At 34.2% G+C, this 18,309-nt stretch overlaps 1 protein-coding gene across 1 annotated transcript in view; it reads right to left on the bottom strand.

The window, feature by feature from the left end:
- si:ch211-127i16.2 (probable flavin-containing monoamine oxidase A) overlaps positions 1 to 16,322 on the bottom strand; it is an 84,280-nt gene extending 67,958 nt beyond the window's left edge. Inside the window, exons 1-7 of the mRNA XM_056467070.1 lie at positions 16,265 to 16,322; positions 16,022 to 16,177; positions 15,826 to 15,913; positions 12,682 to 12,862; positions 9,211 to 9,325; positions 8,951 to 9,108; positions 2,963 to 3,052 (exon numbers count right to left, since the gene is read on the bottom strand). Coding sequence (XP_056323045.1) covers positions 2,963 to 3,052; positions 8,951 to 9,108; positions 9,211 to 9,325; positions 12,682 to 12,862; positions 15,826 to 15,913; positions 16,022 to 16,139 — 750 coding nt within the window. The 5' untranslated portion in view covers positions 16,140 to 16,177; positions 16,265 to 16,322. The remainder of the gene's footprint in view (positions 1 to 2,962; positions 3,053 to 8,950; positions 9,109 to 9,210; positions 9,326 to 12,681; positions 12,863 to 15,825; positions 15,914 to 16,021; positions 16,178 to 16,264) is intronic.
- Positions 16,323 to 18,309: the final 1,987 nt, after the last annotated feature.

Below are 18,309 nucleotides of genomic sequence, written 5' to 3'. Positions count from 1 at the left end.
CGACTATTCAGTGGTTAACTGGCAGAAGGCATTGCTAAGCCCTTAAATGCTATTTCAGACTGAATAATCAAAGTAGCATGGTAAACAATATAGAGAGTGTGTCACAGGTTGTCATTGTTCAAAAAATGAACCAATGTGATGTGGACATAAAACCAACTTGACCTCGGTAAAGCAGGCTAGGCGGAATAGCGCTATTTACTTATGTTTTGTTGTTGAACTGAATAAAATCTACATTATCGATGCTGTAAAAGGTCCCTTATGAAATTGAAAATAGTCACATAAATTTTAGATGGAAGATTTCAGTGGCTGAACAACACTTCTGTGCATATAGCCTATTTGTACAATAGCAAAATCTACATCAGCTTTGCTTAACTAAAAGAGTTTTAAAACATAACATAACCTGTCTAAAATAAATACTTCAGCCATGGTTTCATCCTTCCTCCAGCCTGCAAAAGTAACTCTAATATTGATTTAGGATTTTAAAGTTTTGATTCAGCATTTGTTTTTACCGCGGTCACCCTCTTGTCTGCACGTGAATGCGTATTAGATTAGATTCAATTTATTGTCATTACACATGTACAAGTACAAGGCAACGAAATGCAGGATTAATATTAACAGAGCACAGTATGCACACGCAAACGGCAGATCTGTGGGAACAGGGGTGCGCAGATGTATAAATCTACATTTGTTGATACAGTTTAGGCTACTAATAAGAATTATGTGAATTATCGGCCCAACAATTTTTAATTGCACTTTTTTTAGTTTTATGCCTTACCCAGAATATAAAAATACATATAAATACATACAGATCATTCACTTTAATCATCACTATTGGTATGTGAAGAGACTTTTAACCAGCACAACAAAAAATGTTTCTGAGGACAATCACCTACTGCACCTTTAAGCTGAGCTGTGTGGACAAGGACAAAACTTTAAACTTGTCTTTAGACAGCTGGGTAATGCTTCTTATCTAAACCACAGACAACTAACAGATGGCTCTTCTGACAAGTCACAAGACATTTATAAAGAAAATATTTATACTTCTGTTCAGTTCCTTTGAACTGTGCTTTCATTAAGATCTCACAGAAACTTTAAATATCACCAATGTTTTATTTTAATATATATATATATATATATATATATATATATATATATATATATATATATATATATATATATATATATATATATATATATATATATATATATATATATATATATATATATATATATACAGTTGAAGTCAGAATTATTAGCCCTCTTTAATTTTTTTCTTTTTTTATATATATTTCCCAAATGATGTTTAACAGAGCAAGGAAATTTTCACAATATGTCTGATAATATTTTTTTCTTCTGGAAAAAGTCTTATTTGTTTTATTTTGGCTAGAATAAAAGCAGTTTTTAATGTCTTAAAAGCCATTTTAAGGTCAAAATTATTAGCCTCTTTAAGTTATTTTTTTCCGATATTCTACAGAACAAACCATCGATATACAATAACTTACCTAATTAACTCAACCAGCCTAGTTAACATAATTAATCTAGTTAAGCCTTTAAATGTCACTTTTAGCTGTATAGAAGTGTCTTGAAAAATATCTAGTCAAATATTATTTACTGTCATCATGGCAAGAATAAAATAAATCAGTTATTAGAAATGAGTTATTAAAACTATTATGTTTAGAAATGTGTTGACAAAATCTTCTATCCCTTAAACAGAAATAGGGGAAAAAAATAAATGGGGTTCGGGGGTGGGGGCTAATAATTCAGGGGGGATATCAATTCTGACTTCAACTTTAAATATTAGATTAAGGTTAGGGTTAATATTATTTCAGAAGAATCATGAGACACTGAAAACTGGAATAATGATGAAATGCTGAAAATGTGATTAAACAATAAAAAAATTAAGTGCCTAGAATCTCAATGAATAATGGACAATTAATATTATGAAAAGAAATTACAAAATGTCTTTTTAAAACATTCTTTAAAATAATTTTCATATTTGTTAAAATCACGAGTGTTGTCATTTGACATCTTACTATAAAAATAACACCTTTGATTTCAAACCAGGCAAACACCCTTCAAACACCCTTCATCAAGGTTACACCCTTCATCAAATTTCAACTAAATGTAATATTTTCTAATAATTTCCCCTGTTAATAACAATTTCGCTTTATTTCAATGTCCATTTGTGGCGGAATTCCTCCTCCTATGAATCTGTTGTAAGTTATGTTAGCCATTCAATTAAACTGAATTTGCTAATAAAACAAGGTCAACATGGCTTCTCATTAAGATTCAGACATATGTGTGCTATTTTAGCTTATGTCTTTAAATACAATAGTGCCTACATATTTATATTAGACATTTATAACAGCACTTTGATTGTCAAATATATTCGTATATTCAAAAAACGCTCCTTTGCTCATTTACTGAATAATTAAGACTGATTATCAGAACCGGATGAATAACATGTTACCGACATGCACTATACATTTCCCAGCTTCCCTTTACTGCGGTCCTCATAAATACACGAGATGGGTCAATGAGTTCATTTTGATAAACAGTGGGGGTGAGTGAAACTTTCTACTCAGCCATGTCAGTGTAACACCATTAAGATGGCTAATGGATTTTACCTCTCTATGTGTGAGAGCGACATTATAGACTAATTCCCCAACGTGAGGCTTTCAAAAGATTTTGTGTCACCAATTCTCAAATGAGAGCCATCTAATGGAGTGGATTTGATTTAGGTTATCTAAATATTTTAGTCATGACAAGCACTTCTGTATAATACAGGAATTTAAAAAAAGAAGCCGTACAAACAAATGAAGAAAAAAAAAAGCACACAGTGGGCCACATTTCTTTGTATCCTTACAGCGTGCGGTTTAAAGGAAAGGAAGTTATGAGTGGTGCCGCTGGTGGAGAAATGCTCATTATTTCAGTGTCAAGCGTGCACTGATGGAGTCGTTACCTGACATATGGCCGTTACGGCGGCGCCCAGCCGAACTCGATCTGAACCGATCTGCTCCACCAGCATTTTTGACAGCTGCTGAGTGCCACCCTGTGGAGAGAGAAGACCATCACACCGGCTCGTCCACAAAACAGCAATGTGGCAAGCTGTTTTAACATTTACAGCATCCCTGTGGCTCAAACGGTAGTCCTTATGACCCACAGCTCTGCAAATTTTCCATGTTTCTCTTATTTAACACACCTCATTTAGGTTAACAGTTCATTGTAAGAGCTCCATGTATGAACTGTAAGTGTGTTCGCACCAGCCTAGTGAAATGAGTGGATGTTTTTCTCAAATGTGGCCTTTTTGCAATTTTTCCGGTCATTTTTAATTATTGATGTTGATATTGATTAAATACTGCATTTTAGTGCCATTTTATCTACTAATTCAAGAGTTCACACTTAGATGATGATTGATTATAAAGCTTGTTTGGCATGCTGTCCCGGTAGAGCACTGAGCTCATAAGATCCTCGAGCCCGAGGCTCCCTCCCGTTTGCAAGGCAAGAGGGGAGTTTGAGCTCAGGTAGATCTCGAGAATTCCCCTGCTGTAGTAGCTAATGAACAGATAGTGATTGCTAGTAAGTGATAACTACTTACTAGTAGCATGTCTATGGTGCTGATTTGGATTAGTCAATTAAGTTGCATGTTTTTGGACGGTGGGAAGAAACCGAGGAACCTGGGGGAAACCCACGTGAGCACGGGGAGAATGTGTAAACTCCGCACAGAAATGTCAGTTGGCTTGGTAAGGACTAGAACCAGTGACGTTCATGCTGTGAGGTAACAGTGCTAACCACTGGGCCACCATGCCACCCATCTAGGAAAGGTGGAGGAGTAGGGGTGGAAGGGGTTTTTTTTCAAAACGAAGATGGCTGTTATATGGAACTTAGGGTATTTTAAGTGGATTAAGAATCGTCTAATTTAGTGAATCTTAAATTGAATATTGCAGGGCCAGCTGCAAGCAATCATAAGCACGTGATCAGAACAGCAGAGTCACTTGCTGTCTTCAAGAAACGACTAAAAACACAACTGTTTAGTCTCCACTTTTCCTCCTAATCTGCAATTGCCTCTCTGGCTATACCACTAACTGAGCCCTCTTTCTCTCTCTCTCTCTATTAAAAAAAAAAAAAAAAAAAAAAAAAAAAAAAAAAAAAAATTCTACTAATGTTTTTGCTTCTTAGACTTTTACACGCCTGAAACTTGTCTATAGCGCTTGTTCACTGCTGCTCTTATAGTTGTGTAAATTGCTTCCTTGTCCTCATTTGTAAGTCGCTTTGGAAAAAAGCGTCTGCTAAATGACTAAATGTAAATGTAAAATGTAAATGTGATCCTCTCGAAATTAGTTTATAAATAAACTTCACTTTGTGCTTGGATGCTGATAATGTGCATGCTTTATGATGTACCAAAAACAAGGCTATATTAAAATTTAAGTAAGTATTCATTTACAAGTTACAAGTAGGTTGGAACTAAACTGTGCAGAGCTGCGGCCCTCCAGGAACTGAATTTGACACCTGTGATTTAAAATAAGTTTTATATTACAGTTTTAGAAATAATAATATAGGGCTGGGTGATTAATTGTAAAGTAATCGAAATCGACATTCAGAACCTATAACTGATTCAATTTTTTAAGGTAAATTTTTTCAATTACTTTCCATAACGCGTGTGGAGTCACGTGACCCAGCTCTTTTATTACTTATGATTTATACTTCTGCATCAAACGCACGGATGTGGTCTTTGCACGGTCACATACCTGCACACCTCCCAAATTTAACTTTGCATGTTTGCACTACATTGAAGTTGACTGGAGGCTGCACCAGAGAAGCCTTGAGACGACATATTTTCCATTACAATAAAATTATTTACATTAAAATATTTGTTTACAGAAGATTTAATAAATGCACTGTTTAAAATATTATTGACAGGATATACATTTTATATATATATATATATATATATTATTTAGAAGAGTTACTGCTAATTTTCTACTTTTGAAAGTATTGAAAATAATGAATTTTGTTTCCAACAGTGCAAGTTATTTGTTTAGAAATAAAAAATTAATTTAAAAAGTGACTGTTGGTTTTAGTGAATGTGTGTTTTATTTTCAGTTGTTCAACGTTAATGTTCAATAAATAATCATAGTTAGTAGATAGTGTGTAATTCCTTCAATTTTTTTAAAATGAATAATGCACCATTCATTCCGAAATCTCTTAAACTTATAATATGTGAGCATATGTACTGCACAAACCTTATCAGTGAACTATGAGGGGAAAAAAATAAAAAATAAAATAATAGTTCATTAATCGTAATCAAATTAAATGTTAATTAAATTAATTTGCCAAATTGCCCAGCCCTATGTTACGAGATTAGTGTTTTAAATGGAAGTTTGTGAATGAAGAAATATTGTCACAGCCGGGCCTTGAACCCAGATCTCTGGTGTGGAGTCTGGTGTGAGCACCACTGAGCCACAGGGGTAGTTGAGCAGGACCCAAACGAAAACATAGACGCAGCTCAGGACATCAAGGGAAAGCAAGGCAAGTTCAACAGGGATGACTCAAAAACTGAGTGAGGAACACAGACAAAGTGACAACTTAAATACACAGGCTGGAACAAGTCACAGGTGATCAAAATTAAAGTAAACAAGGACACACAAGGAAGAACAAAGGTAGAGGGGAAACACGGGGACCTCTAGGGGAATGGAGACAAAGTGCAGGATGGTGACAAATATAAAATGTCACTGTGTACATTGCTACAGTACAAATTGTTAAAAAAATCTATTAAATAAAAAAAACAGAAATAGCTTGGAAATCTGTTAAAAAAATTTTAAATTGAAAAATGTAGCTCAATGTCATTTATTAGGTAAATAAAAAAATGGCCAGCATATTTCCTCAAAAGTCTCAATTTGTCCATCTAAATAATAATAATAATAATAATATTAATAATAATAATAATAATAATAATAATAATAATAATAATAATACTAATAATAATAATATTAAAAACATAATACTAATATTAATCATAATTAGGTGCTTCACGATTTTTCCAGCCTCTCTTGCATTAAGGACATTTGAACAATTAACAAATAACAAATAACAAAAATAGCCTGACTGTAATTTAGTATAAAATGGACTGCTTTTTGCACTTGACACATTATTTATTGTTCATTGTGTGTTGCAATAATGCTCCAATAATAATTTGCACAATGTCACGAATTGTAATGTCTTCACACATTAACAAACCGAGATAATATCTCAATTTGACAAAACAAACCCACATAAATTCTCACAACACATGTAAATACAAAAATGCACTACAAATAGTGCAGACCACAACAGTGGATGAGCTATGAGGGGACCCCAAAACTAACAAACGCAGCTGTTTCCTGTGTTTTGAATAGATTTGAACAGATTAAAATAGATTTAGCATTAGTGTTTTTACTGTTTTTAGATTAAATGTTAAAATGGCCTGCCATATACAGCACATCACCTTCTTCCACACATCTGTGCTGTGGCACGATGCTCCATTGGGTTTCTTTTCTGCCACAGTGGTTCTGAAATGACTTTCAAAATATCTGGTTTATGAAAAAGTACCACTCTAGGGTGACAGATTTGTTTTGTTTTATGACAGTATGAGTTGCATTGCGTATAAGATGCAAATATGCATCAAAATAATCTGCAGTGCTCAATGGTTGGAGTTAAAAGGCAGACCTAATCTGGTAGAAAGATAAACTAGACAGTCAGTTCAGAGAGAAAGTAGGTAAAAGAGAAGCAGAAGATAAAAGCTTTCCAAAATGAAATACTTCTACTCTTTCACCTAAATTAAATTGCTGATATCATTATTGTGATTGCGCAATTGAATGATAGCTCCCACAACACAGCCAATTCATCAAGGTTAATAATTAAATTGATAAGAATTTGTAATGCAACTTGATTAAATTTATAATTGTATTTATTATTATTATTAGTAGTAGTAATAGTAGTAGTAGTGCAAATACAAAACATAGTTCAACCAAAAAATTGTAAATCTTTTAAGAGTTTGTGTTTTTTTTAAATCATTCTAAACTCTTATGATGATTTTACTTAGAACATAAAAAATATAATTTCTTTATTATTATTAATATTATTATTAGTAGTAGTAGTAGTGGTGGTAGTTGTGGTGGTGTAGTAATAAATCCCACATTTAAATTATGATAAATTTATAACTTTATATTATGATTAATATAATATACTCCCCCCTTTGCAAGTTGTGTCAAATGAAGTAATATATATAGAGAGAGAGAGAGAGAGAGAGACAGTGGCTAGTACGCCCCATTCACACAAATCGTCAGCTTCAACGCTTCAGGCATTGCCAAACTGCATTGTGTCGTTGCTCGCTGCAGAAGTTGGGACTTGCTCAAGTTTTCAACCGCCGATGGAAGCGTCAGCCAATCAGATCGCTGTATGCAAATACAGCAGCTTAGGCAGTGGCCTATTGCTGACTAATTGACGATCGCATCAGCCCTAACTTCCGACACGCCCTCTGTCAAGCGTTGAGGCTGAAGCCACATGTGAATGGGGTATTAGCCTGACTTCATTGAGCAGAGCAAAGATGGTTGACGTCGTCCATCCACAAGATGGCAACAGAGACCACATAATAAGCCCTTAGAGGAGGAAAAACTCAGTGTAATTTTAAACTACAGCTGATCAAATCATTATAAAACTGGAAAGTGACTTTCTAAGTCGATCTCACTCTTTTGCATGTTGCAGTGCTGTATTTATACTATATAATTGTAGTGTATTGAGTGTGAGATGGGACTCGCATATCAGAAATGTGTGTATTTTGTGTTGGCCACTCTTTGTATGACCCTGAGTTACTTGGTTGGCCATCTCTTTCTAATGCGTCTCCTGTTTTCGTTACTGCAGACTAGTTCAGTAAACAGAAAGAAAGAAGAAATGCCAGCATGTGTTTAGTGTTTTTCCTTATCGAAAACACAACAGTAATCTGTAGGGTTGGGTACCGAAACTTGGTGCCATTATGGCACCGGTACCTTTGGAACCGGTATGCACCGGACCGAATCAGCAAATGAATTTCGGTGCCTAATTCTGGTGCCACTGGTGCTGCGACAAGAGCGTAAAGCAGGTCGCACACCAGAAGCGCCGCGCCACGCAGCGCCAAGCATTTTAGAATTCGCAAGTCGGCTGCTGTCCGCAGTGCCCAGTCACGACTCAGGACACTTCTCATATTTCTGCCGTGCCACAGAGCGTCATCTGAATAGTTTCATTTTAAATAACATGTGAATGTGTGCATCTGGTGTGTGATACTATCAACTGTCATGTGCATGCTGTGCCCCAGCTCTCTCTCTCTCTCTCTCTCTCTCTCTCTCTCTCTCTCTCTCTCTATATATATATATATATATATATATATATATATATATTTTTTTTTTTTTTTTTTTTTTTTTTTTTACCTAATCTAAATAAATCACATATTAAAAGGTCTAACAGCCATAGACATAGAAAAATCTGGGCTAATTCAGAGCACTTTAAAGCAACATTCAAGCAGAGATGTAAAAGGGCAAACACTGAGCAACATACTGTAGCAGTCCACAATATGGAAAGTATTCTTGTATTTAGCTCCTAAAAGAACCTAATATATTTTTGACTGCAGAAAGAAAGCATTCTTGGATGATAAGGTGGTAAGTAAATGATCAGAATATGTTATTCCTGAAGTGAACTAATCATTAAATGAGTTATTTATGTTGTAGGGGGTGAAAAATAGGGGTCAGTAAAAAGAAAACTGCTTAAGTTTGGTATGCCTCCATGAACAAGGTAGACATAGACACATCCTTAAAACAACTTGCCATTACAAAATCAATGATTAACTGGCTTATTTCACATGTGAAAGTGTGCAAATAGCAACAGCTGATAATGCGAATGATCTTTGTATCAATCGTCCACTTATCAGTCTGTCTCTCACCTTGACTCTAAACTCCTGTCCCGATCCGGGTGATGTTTCTAAGAGGCGAAGGGTTCCCCCTGCTGCAGCGGAGTACATGAGGAAAAACAAAAAGGAGATCTGGGACGCTTCCAAACCAAACACGATACGACTGCAGACGGCCAGCTCCTCTTTAATATCTGCAGGGCACATAAGGACAGAGAGCGGAATATGAATGGGAGTAAATAGGCTAAATTGCACAACAGACTGAGATGAAAATGCAGTAAATGAACAGAACTTACCTTTGGTCCAGATGTTTTGCTCCATAAAGGTGTAAAGCGTCATGCTGTCATAGAGCTCTGCATTCGGGGAACTCATGGGATCTTCAACTGATATGGTCTTAGTGAGCTTGTCGACCTAAAGTATAAACAATGTACAGTATTTGAAAACAATTCTTTTAGCGGACATCAAAGTTTGATATAATGAACACTGTGATCAAGCTTAGCGAAAATTAAGCAGGTAGCCTATAAATAAATCTAAACATGTGCTTCTGGTTTCATAGTGTTACATATATTTACAATTTAATGCAGTGCTTCTTGTACATTCTGATGCCCACTTTATATAATATATCAGTCAGGCAGTGAAGATAATTGATTTTAAAGAAAACAGACCTTAAATGCGCCGATTTTGTAACCGGAAGCATTTGACCCAGGTTACTGAAAAATTAAAAGTCCTTCTTGGATATTACTGGATAATACTTCTGCATATACCTTATTGTTTATTATTTATTACTGCTAAACCTGATAACCTGATATAGTAACCTGATAAAATAAAAGCTTGATGGTATCAAAAACAGAAAATCTGTAAATATTAGTATCATAATTTTAAAGTAAATAAAACGTTTTTTAATAATTTATTCATTATTTTAACATTTATTTCATTACAAGAAATATTTATTAATCTGGGAAAGTTAATCAACAGGATTTTAGAACTACATCACAATATAACGTAAAGACAGTAGGAACATCTGGTTCACACAGAATTGTTTACAGTTTTTTTTTTATTATTGGTTTGGTTCTATTTCATAAGTAAAGTGTACATTTTCAAATCTCTTGGTCAAATCTGATGTCATGATTTCATTGTATTTGCACATATTTTCAATACTCGTAATGACTGTTTCAGAACACAAGATCATTGTGATATATATTGCGTATTTGCTTTAATCACCAAAACAAAACATTCATTCATTTTCTTTTCGACTTAGTCCCTTTATTAATCCGGTGACGCCACAGTGGAATGAACCACCAACTTATCCAGCAAATGTTTTACGCAGCGGATGCCCTTCCAGCTGCAACCCATCTCTGGGAAACGTCCATCCACAGTCATTCACACTCATACACTACTGACAATTTAGCCTACCCAATTTATCTGCGTCGCCCAAAACAAAACAGTATGACCTTTTTTCAATGTAGTGCTTTTAACAATCAGTTCATTCACTAGCAAACAATACAAGATACAGATTTCAAATGATTATTTGTGCTGAATTAATGTTACTGTGCTGTAAAACTGTACACAGCCATCACAGCAATCTGACAAAAGCTATATTTTTGTTTAAAAAGTTTATACAACATGAAAATGTGATCAAATAACACCTTTAGAAATCATTAATATGGCAATATATGCAAATTACATATTTGACAAACAAGTTCATTCATTTTCCTTCGGCTTAGTCCCTTATTTATCAGGGGTCGTCACAGCGAAATGAACTGGCAACTATTCCGGCATATGTTTTACACAGCGGATGGCCTTTCAGCCGCAACTCAGTACTGGAAAACACCCATAAACACTCATTCACACACATATACTATGACCAAATTTTGAAGTGCATGCAAAAAAAGTTGTAAAAATGTTGATATTTATTTATGAACAATTCCAATGGTTGAAAAAAATATGGAAACATCCATTTTGATATTTTGAAATATGTTGAATGTGTGACATATTTTATACAGGTGAAATCCAAGTATAAACTTGTATGTCATATATGTCATTGGCACTTATTTCCATTTATCAGATTTCTTATTTCTATATGGGAAAACATAGAGTCATTTACATACACAATAAAAAAAGTATTTACTGTGTGTACCGTAATCTAATTTTTATTTTACTTTGCAAGTAACTTATACATATCTAATTGTGAACATCGGGTGAAAACAGTTAGTAATTGGTCTTTCTGAAAGCTCCTGCAGCAATTTTTAACTTACAAATGATCAGACAAGTTGAAAATCTATGGACATAATAAATGATTAATTACTTAAAAATTAAGATCAGTTGAATAAATGACAGACAAATGTATTAAAGTGAGTAAGAGATGCAAATCAAAAGTTTGATTGTGGCAGCTTTATGAAAGGCAGTTACTGTGAAAGAAACATTTATTTAGATGAAACGCTTATTTTGTGTAGTGAAAAGGATATTTTGTGATTAGGTTTATTGTACTAACACAATTGAAAATATGCCGAAATGTTTGAAAAAAGTGCACTTTTGATGATCTGTTGTGATTTAAGAACTAAGAGTTTTGAAAATGTTCTGATTGCTTATGAAAATTGCACCAAACCAATTTTAAAAAAAACTTTAAATCTAAAAGGAACTCACACTAAAGTCTCTAGAATAAAGAACACTTTTTAACCTCTTTTTTTATATACAGTTGAAGTCAGAATTATTAGCCCCCTTCGAATTTTTTTTTTTTTTTTAATTTCCCAAATAATGTTTAACAGAGCAAGGAAATTTTCACAGTATGTCTGATAATATTTTGATATTATTATTAATATTTCTATTATTTTAATATTAATATTTCTGGAGAAAGTCTTATCTGTTTTATTTAGGCTAGAATAAAAGCAGTTTTTAATTTTTAACAATCCATTTTAAGGTCAAATTTATTAGCCCCTTTAAGCTAATTTGTTTTTCGACTGTCTACAGAACAAACCACCGTCATCCAATAACTTGCCTAACTACCCTAACTTGCCTAGTTAACCAAATTAACCTGGTTAAGTCTTTAAATGTCACTTTAAGCTGTATGGAAAGAAGCTGTCTTGAAAAATATCTAGTCAAATATTGTTTGCTGTCATCATGGCAAAGATAAAATAAATCAGTTATTAGAAATGAGTTATTAAAATGATTATGTTTAGAAATGTGTTGAAAAAATCTTCTCTCCGTTAAACAGAAATTGGGGAAAAATTTAACAGGGAGGCTAATAATTCTGACTTCAACTGCATATATATATATATATTATGTGTATTTTATGTGCACTCCTCAACAAAATCACCCAAATCATTCCTGATTTACTCATTCTTTCCAAATAAATACATTCAAATCCTCTGATCAAGCAAAGTGTATTTTTCCTATCAGATTATACATTCCAAACCAGCTAGCTATACATCAATAAATAATCTCAAGTTATTTAACATCCAATAATATCCTAACAGTAGCAACATTTTCTTTTCATAGTTGAGCTGAAAACGATTATAATTAAAGGAAACAAATAAATCAGGAGACTGAAGAAAGCCATTAATCGACTCAGTGCTCTTAAGAATAGCAGCTAAAAAGTTTTATTGCATCCAGATGCATTCAAGTGATCTACAAGATCTATTGCGCAGGCTAATATGTATCTTAAAAACAGTATAGAACCTGAGGTACGCATTAAGATATGAAATGATGGCTATTACTCACATCCTAATTCTCAATAAAGAAAGACTGGCACTTTGTGCAGTTTCTCTTACCTTCCACATAACCTGAATGAAGTCCAGCATGACTAGAGGAGAGAATTGCGGGACGGTGGTGTTGTACATTTTGATTTTGGCATTCGGGCCACCTATGTGATGCACTTTTTTGCCCTCTATATATTGGGTAAAGACTTCAACACCAAACTCTTGGATGAGCTCCATAACATGGATCTGAGAGCTAAGGGAAATAAAAAAAGTAAAAAGTAAATCACGAGTAACTGGTTCTGCATATATTCAGATGTCTAAAGATGCTTGAATTGTGGCTTTCAAATGACAGATAAAGGAACAAATTATTTATTTTAATTTTTGTTCAAGTTTCAGTAATTTTGTTGTTTTTATTCATTTTCAGTTTGGGCAGATTTAAAACTAAAATATTTTAAATATATATATATATATATATATATATATATATATATATATATATATATATATATATATATATATATATATATATATATATATATTTACTTTTGCTTTATTTATTTTTTTACAGTAAATACCTTTTAAATGAGATGCTTGAACTTTATTACATTTTGCACAAAGGTATGATTCTGACCATCAGTTTTCAACACTAATAATAATAATAATAATAATAATAATAATAATAATAATAATAATAATAATAATAACAATAATAATAATAATAATAACAATAATAATAATAATAATAATAATAATAATAATAATAATAATAATAATAATAATAATAATAACAAATGCTTCTTCAGGTGCAGTTTGTAATATTAAAATGATTTCTGAAGAACTGTGTGATGCATGTTGTACTGTCTTGCTCTCTGTAAACTGTGTATAAACCTTTTCCTAACCCAAATTCTCAGATGAGCTCCATAATATGCATCTGCGAACTGAAAGAAGTAAAAAAGTAAATCATAAGTATAAGTCATCATGTTTCTGCAGACATTTAGACGCCCGCTTCAAATGAGCTTTTGTGTGATTTGATGAAATTCCTGCTCAGCCTCGTCTAAAGCGAAGGCTTTTAGAGCCGCAGGCAACGGCCGGTTATTGATCTCTGCGGACTCTGAGAGAAGCCCTGGGTATTTTTCTAATAGTTTGGATAGTGGATTACAGCAATAAATGCTTTGCTTGAAAACACATTTCTGCTGTTTGTAGGCTTAAACAAGCTTCTGTGATGTTCCAATTATCACAACTCAAGAAAAAAAAACTGCAGGAAGCCAATGCTTGTTTGGTTGGAGATTTGGTGTCAAAAGTCCAATTAAACAAATGTGTGTTTTTTCAAAAGCCTGATCGCAGTGTGATCATGCTATTAAATGGATATTGGGTAATAAGCAAACAATATAGTACAGCTTCTGTACTCTACATTGACATGGATCAAAGGTGAAAGGGGGCTTCAAAACAATAAAAGTGTAATAAACAAGAATCATTTGATGACACATTAAAAGACTCTATTTAAGGGATAATTCATCCAAAAGTAAACAAATTTAGCCATTATTTACTCACACTCAAGGGTTTATAATGCTTGATGAGATTCTTTTATTTGTTGAACTCAAACAAAGATATTCTGAAAAAAAGCTGAACCTTTAACCATTGATATCCATAGTACACTCTCAGATATAAAGGTACGAGAACTGTCTCTGGGGTGGTACCTTTTTAAAAGCTACACATTTGTACCAAAAGGGTCCCTATTAATACCTCAAGGGGACCCTTTAAGTACAAATGTGTATCTTTTGAAAAGGTACCACCCCAGTGACAGCTCTTGTACGTTTATTTCAGAGAGTGTAGGAAAAACATATAGTATGGATGTCAATTGTTTTCAGCCTTCTTCAAAATATCTTTGTTTGTGTTCAACAAATGAGAGAAACCCAAACAGATTTGGAACAGGTGAAGAGAGAGTAAATGATGACATTTAAACTATGAATTGATGGGTGAACTATCCTTTATCTACAGTCTATCCCGATCACAGTCCAGCACAAAAAGCCTAATAAAGGGACAGTTCACCCAAAACTAAAATTAAAAAATGTAGCAATTTGGAAAGTTGGAAACCAGCAACTATTGTATCTATAGTAGGAGAAACATTTTGGATGTCAATGTCCACTGGCTGACAACATTTTCCAAAAATATATTATTTTGTTTCAACAGAGGAAAAAACAGAAGAAAGAAACTCATGTTGTGAACAAGTGGAGGATGATTAAATGAATACTGAATTTAGTTGTTTGAGTGAACAATCCCTTTATTTGTCACTTTGAGTCTATTTGCTTTGCCTTAACCCCTCAACTCTGTTTAACAATTTGTAATGTGTGTTTAATTGCTTAAAATAAAACAACATGAGCATTTCTTCATTTAGATACTTTAATAAGAAATCTTTAGGGGTCAGAAAAAGTGGCAGTAGTGTATGTGTGTGTGTGTGTGTGTGTGTGCGTGCGTGCGTGCGTGCGTGCGTGCGTGTGTGTGTGTGTGTGTGTGTGTTTGTGTGTGTGTCAATAATACACTTTTAAAATACAAGACACTGTGCTGTTTTAAAAAGCATATATTAGGTTCATTAGCAGCCTCTGCACCTTTCTTCATCCCTGAAGGCGTAGGCAGCTGACAACCACCTAAATTCAGCTCAGCTCATTTAAATCTGTGCTTACATTAAACATATCTTTTGTATAGCTACACTTTGACTGTGCAGCATGAAAGTTTTTTGTAAAACTGTGTTTGTGCAAATGTTTCTGTTGCTCGCCTGTTTAGCAGTCATAGAAAGCATTTAACAAAAAGGGCAAATAATATTATTTCGATATCATAACATCTACCATATAAAAACTATAGGCTATAAGAGAAAAACGCATGGTCTGTGAATGACAGATGCCCAACCCACCACAACTGACGCACAAACAGTATGGACAGTTAAAATACAGTAGCAGCATAGAGTTAGTACATATCATGCATGGATTTTGATGGTTAAAATCAGGGGAACACGGGTCAATGTCTTATTTTATTTAGAGCTATTTTGTATTCTACCAGGGTGAGCGTGCGATAGCATATACTGTATCTCTCGCCAAATGCGTAAGACTTTGCAAGCTACTCTGCACAATGTAACAGCTTGACATTTTAATAAATCTTCCTTGCTTTATAATATTTACAATGCAAAATCATAACTAGTAAAACTTGAAAAGCTTACTATACCTGGACACCCACTGTCCACCCATGTCCCACTGCTCAACTCCATTGGCAGCTGGCAGGTCTTCGCTTACAGTTCGCCCTCCGACACGGTCTGCAGAAATTAAGAAAACAAGCTAAACGTAATACTTGTGTATGTTTTATATAACTATGCAACTTATATTTTGTATGGGCTAAACGAAAAACAAAAACAAGCACGCACCCCTGGCCTCCAGCACGAGCACGCTGAGCCGCGGGTTTCTCTTCTGCAGCCGCCGAGCAGCGCTCAGTCCGGACAGGCCCGCGCCGACGACAACCACATCAAACTGATCTTCACTCATTCCTGCAGTGCTGCGAGCAAACCGAGAGAAGAACTGTGCTGCACGGGCAGAAAAAAACAACTCAAATACCCTACAGAAAATCTGCACAGTCACAAAGGGGGAAAGTCCTGTTTTATTGTGCTCACTTGTTGCGTTTCTTCTGAATGCACTTGGCACTTCGCCCTGATAAAGCAGAGCGCTGGTTGTTGACTGCTCTGGGACCCCGGAAGAATTCCTCAGACCTCCCACTTGAGTTAATCGAATTTTTCTCACGGTTTGGACTGCTTTTTTTTTTTTATAAAACTCACTAAAACTGATAATTGAATGCCGTTTTTTAAAACGAATTAAATTGGACTTTAATTAGTCAGCAACATCAAATTAACATGCGGAAAATGTTTACTCTGTTATACTTTTTTTTACACTTTTTATTTTAGACGTTTAGCAAATAAAATTAACTTTGCAACTAAATCCTTGTGCTATTTATAATAGGAATTGCATTGGTTTCCATAAAAAACTGCCAATGATCCATGTGGGCTTCTAATAGTGAAAATGAAAATGAAATATGTGCCCAGAAACAGAAAACATTTAAATGTTCTGGTTTTAATGGTTAACATTTGGTTTATGTAATGGAAACTATTAAAACCTTTATTTTCCACCAGGAATGTCAGACCTATTCACTATGGTTCATTTCCCAAATCTTGAGCAATCCTTCATTCATTTCTCAAAGTAGTATACATATGCTCATGGATGGATCATGGATGTACTTATACAGTACTGTACCTGTTCTTTCTACAAAACATTTGCATGAATAAGGACACAACATTTAGTTCTGTCTTTTAACTCTTTAGTACATTAGCTCATAACAGTACAATGCCATAACTAAGAACATTATCCAAGGTTTCCGTTCTCGGTCTCTTCCCATTTTGCCTCCCTACACTTCATCATTAAATAATTTATGTATAAAGTCTATGAATTCCCTTGGTTTAGATATAAAGGCCATTTATTTAAACCCAAATGTTGGATTATTAAAGGTGTTTTTTTATATATATTTAAAAAAATGAATGTGCAATAAATGTAAATGTTCATATTTAAGCTAAAGGTTTCAAAGAATTGCTTTTTTAGAGTTTACCTTCCCAGCAGGCACCTTGATGTCAAAACAATGAATTTAAATTTGATGTCAACTGACTAACTTGATGTTATAACGACATCAAATTGACATCTAACAAAAGCGTCAAAAACACATCAACAATTGATTGAGAGGGGTCTGGATGCAGACTTGGTGCAGATGCAATCTGAGCTGCATGCTATGCTTTTTAATGGGCTTACCTATCCCGACCACACCCTACAGTGACGTCACTAGCTCTATTGAGAGCATTGTGTCGGACATTGCATCTCTGAGAGATGCAATCTCAGCTTGCACCATCAAGGCTGCATCTAGATACCATTAAATTGGTTAAAGGATTGTTCTGTAATCGATTTTTGATACCAACATTAGCTGTCAATTTGATGTCTTTTGACATCAAGATAATATACATGCATCGTCGGGATACAAAATCCAGAGTAAATTTGGAATTGAGGCTGTCCGATAAATAAAACTATATTAAATCAAAATGCTTTTGTGTTGTTATTTTGCTCGTCATCAAATGGACATCAAGGTTTTGACATCAGGTCGATTTGTATTTTTACATGTTTTTGACGTCAATGTCAATATGATGTCATTTTGACAGTAAGGTGACTGCTGGGACTTCTTTCCCAAAGGATTTTTCCCCCTGTACTGCATAAAACCATCACCACAACCTTACAGCATGTTGTATAAGTCTCTTTCATGATCTTTTATTCTCAGTTTTATTCATGTTAACAATTCTCATCATAATCATCAAAAAACACATGGACAATTCCTACACAGTAGATAAGGTTGCAGCATCCTATTCAAGAAGACAATGAAAGCCACACTCTTTATTGTAAAGAGGCCACCTTTAGATGTACAGTGTGTTAGCCTTGAATACTTAGTGCATTTTAGAGAGACCCTTTGTTTGCTTTGAATACACACAAATGCACTGAACAGTTGATATACTGAATGATGTATTATTCAGTCCTTTGTTTTTTTTTTTCTGAGTGGTGTAACCAGTTGTCACCTGAGACCAGTCTCCATGGACCACATCACCATGGTACCACCTTCACTTGATACCAG

This window comes from Danio aesculapii, chromosome 10 (genome assembly GCF_903798145.1).
Source record: "Danio aesculapii chromosome 10, fDanAes4.1, whole genome shotgun sequence".
NCBI lineage: Eukaryota > Metazoa > Chordata > Actinopteri > Cypriniformes > Danionidae > Danio > Danio aesculapii.
Note: the sequence above shows the minus strand (reverse complement) of the source record. Positions and strands in the feature narration are given on the sequence as shown.